Below are 2,500 nucleotides of genomic sequence, written 5' to 3'. Positions count from 1 at the left end.
GACAGTGAGAGTCAATTAAATAATTGTGTATGTGTGTGTATCACACACACACACATACACACACACACTTTCTCCGCCCATAAACGCAATTTACGAACGTCCACAACTGAACGGCAGAGCCTACATACAGCAGTTGAATGAAGTTAACTGATGACAACATTAAAAAGAATCAAATGTTTAGCAATCATGAAATAATACCATACATAATAAGATGTCAACAAGCAGGGAGATAATGAAGATCAGTAGTTCTACTCAAACTACTTGTGCACGTAGGCTATGGAAAATTGGTCAAATCTAGCAAGTAGGAAAGTTTAAGTGAATGACGTGAAAGTGAAAGTAAGACATTCGAAAGGCCAATGAAAGTTAATGTTGCTTTTGATAGTAGCCTACAAAGACTTGCAAAACTGGTGCTCTAAATAGCGATTCTGTTGTCTTTGAAAGGTTCTCTTATTGACACATTGAACTGCAATTTGGATTAACACCTGATTTTACAAGGCGGAAGGATTTAGGCGCAGAATAGAAGTGCACTTTCAGGAGCAGTCTTTGTACATACCGCGGAATACATAACTAGGCGCTCTTTACTCTTCCCCTCCCATCTCTTTACGCTAAACTCCCAATTTCCCCTGGATCCTCCCATGAATGCATATGCATGACATGACAAACGCAATTAGCCATTTTCAGCTCCAGGGACAGGCAGTTTGCGCTTTTTCATCATTGCTGCCTGTTTGTACATACATCGCAATGATTTTACACACACGTTGGGAAACAAATACGCCTGAAGTGGGCGCAAAAGAGTTAGTACATCTGGCCCTCACACTCATATGGACAGACATACACTGTCAAGATTTCATTCATTGTATTCAGAAGATGCCTGTTGCCTTGTGTTTCTGTGTGTGTGTGTGTGTGTGTGTGTGTGTGCGTGTGTGTGTTTCTGTGTGTGTGTTTCTGTGTGTGTGTGTGTGTGTGTGTGTGTGTGCGTGTGTGTGTTTCTGTGTGTATGTGTGTGTGTGTGTGTGTGTGTGTGTGTGTGTGTGTGTGTTTCTGTGTGTGTGTGTGTAGGAGCTGAGGTGGTGGACTGGTTGTACTCTCGTGTGGAGGGCTTTAAGGATCGCCGTGACGCTCGTAAATACGCCAGCAGCCTCCTGAAGCACGGCTACCTACGACACACCGTCAACAAGATCACCTTCTCCGACCAGTGTTACTACACCTTTGGAGACCTCTGTCAGAGTATGTACCCACACACACACACACACACACACACACACACACACACACACACACACACACACGGAACAAACACAAGCGCAAACCTTGGCTACAGATGCCAGCTTATTGTGCTGGTGTTTGGTAGTCTAGGGCAGGGATTCCCAAACTGTGGTACGCGAGTTTGTTCCGTGTATGTGTGTGTGTGCGTGTGTCAGTCACGATTCTGCGTTAACTCCAGCCACCTCTGTTAGGCTACAAGCGCGCACACACACACACACACACACACACACACACACACACACACACACACACACACACACACACACACATACACACACACAAACTGAACAAACACAAGCGCACACACACACACACACAGGAGCGCAGACACATAATGTAGATCAAAAGCACATTATTTTGACAGGCTAGTAGAAAAGAGGAGGAGCGCCACCTGTTGAGAGAGAGGAGACAAAGATGGGGGGAATCAGAGAGAGAGAGGTGGAGAGAGAGAGAGAGAGAGGGAGAGAGAGAGAGAGAGAGAGAGAGAGAGGGAGAGAGGGAGAGAGGGAGAGAGAGAGAGGGAGAGAGAGAGAGGTGGAGAGAGAGAGAGAGGTAGAGAGAGAGGGAGAAAGAGAGAGGGAGAGAGAGAGAGAGAGAGAGAGAGAGAGAGAGAGAGAGAGAGAGGTAGAGAGAGAGGGAGAGAGAGAGAGGGAGAGAGAGACTCCAGCCACCTCTGTTAGGCTACAAAAAGAGAGAGGGAGAGAGAGAGAGAGACTCCAGCCACCTCTGTTAGGCTACAAAAAGAGAGAGGGAGAGAGAGAGAGAAAGAGAGGGAGAGGGAGAGGGAGAGAGAGAGAGACTCCAGCCACCTCTGTTAGGAATCCACTTCAGTCGTTTTTTAAAAATAAACATCGCTGCTTCTTCTAACCTACTCACGTTATCTCCAGAGTGGTCACTTGAATGGGCACTCATACCACTACAACCTAATTGATGACCCCAATTTAAGAAGTATTTCCTGATTAGGGAAACTTTTAATTTCTTTTTCTTTCGGTCCGCGGTTTCATAATAGTATTCAATTGTGCCGCAGATCAACAGAGAGAAGCCGGGCGTAATTTAATCCGTGGACCAGGCGCGCCTGCAGGTGTACGTCCGTACACACTGCGTACCATCAGGCTCAACAACGAGAGAAAATTTCCCTGTGTGTTCCCAAATTGGCCCACCGTGGACCATTTTGTCACTGAGGAGGCTCATGGTTTGAGCAACGCTGCAGAACGCAGGCAGAGAAGGTTCTGGG

At 46.6% G+C, this 2,500-nt stretch overlaps 1 protein-coding gene across 1 annotated transcript in view; it reads left to right on the top strand.

The window, feature by feature from the left end:
* Positions 1–2,500, top strand: part of dvl1b (dishevelled segment polarity protein 1b) — a 61,870-nt gene that overhangs the window by 55,250 nt on the left and 4,120 nt on the right. Inside the window, exon 13 of the mRNA XM_076269259.1 lies at positions 1,060–1,227. Within this exon, the coding sequence (XP_076125374.1) occupies positions 1,060–1,227 (168 nt within the window). The remainder of the gene's footprint in view (positions 1–1,059; positions 1,228–2,500) is intronic.

The sequence above is a fragment of the Alosa pseudoharengus genome, unplaced genomic scaffold (assembly GCF_046254945.1).
Source record: "Alosa pseudoharengus isolate Yale_2024_CS ecotype anadromous, Long Island Sound unplaced genomic scaffold, YU_APseudo_1.1 YU_APseudo_1.1_scf_5, whole genome shotgun sequence".
Lineage (NCBI taxonomy): Eukaryota > Metazoa > Chordata > Actinopteri > Clupeiformes > Clupeidae > Alosa > Alosa pseudoharengus.
The sequence above is the reverse complement of the archived record's forward strand: the minus strand, read 5'-3'. Positions and strand labels throughout refer to the sequence as shown.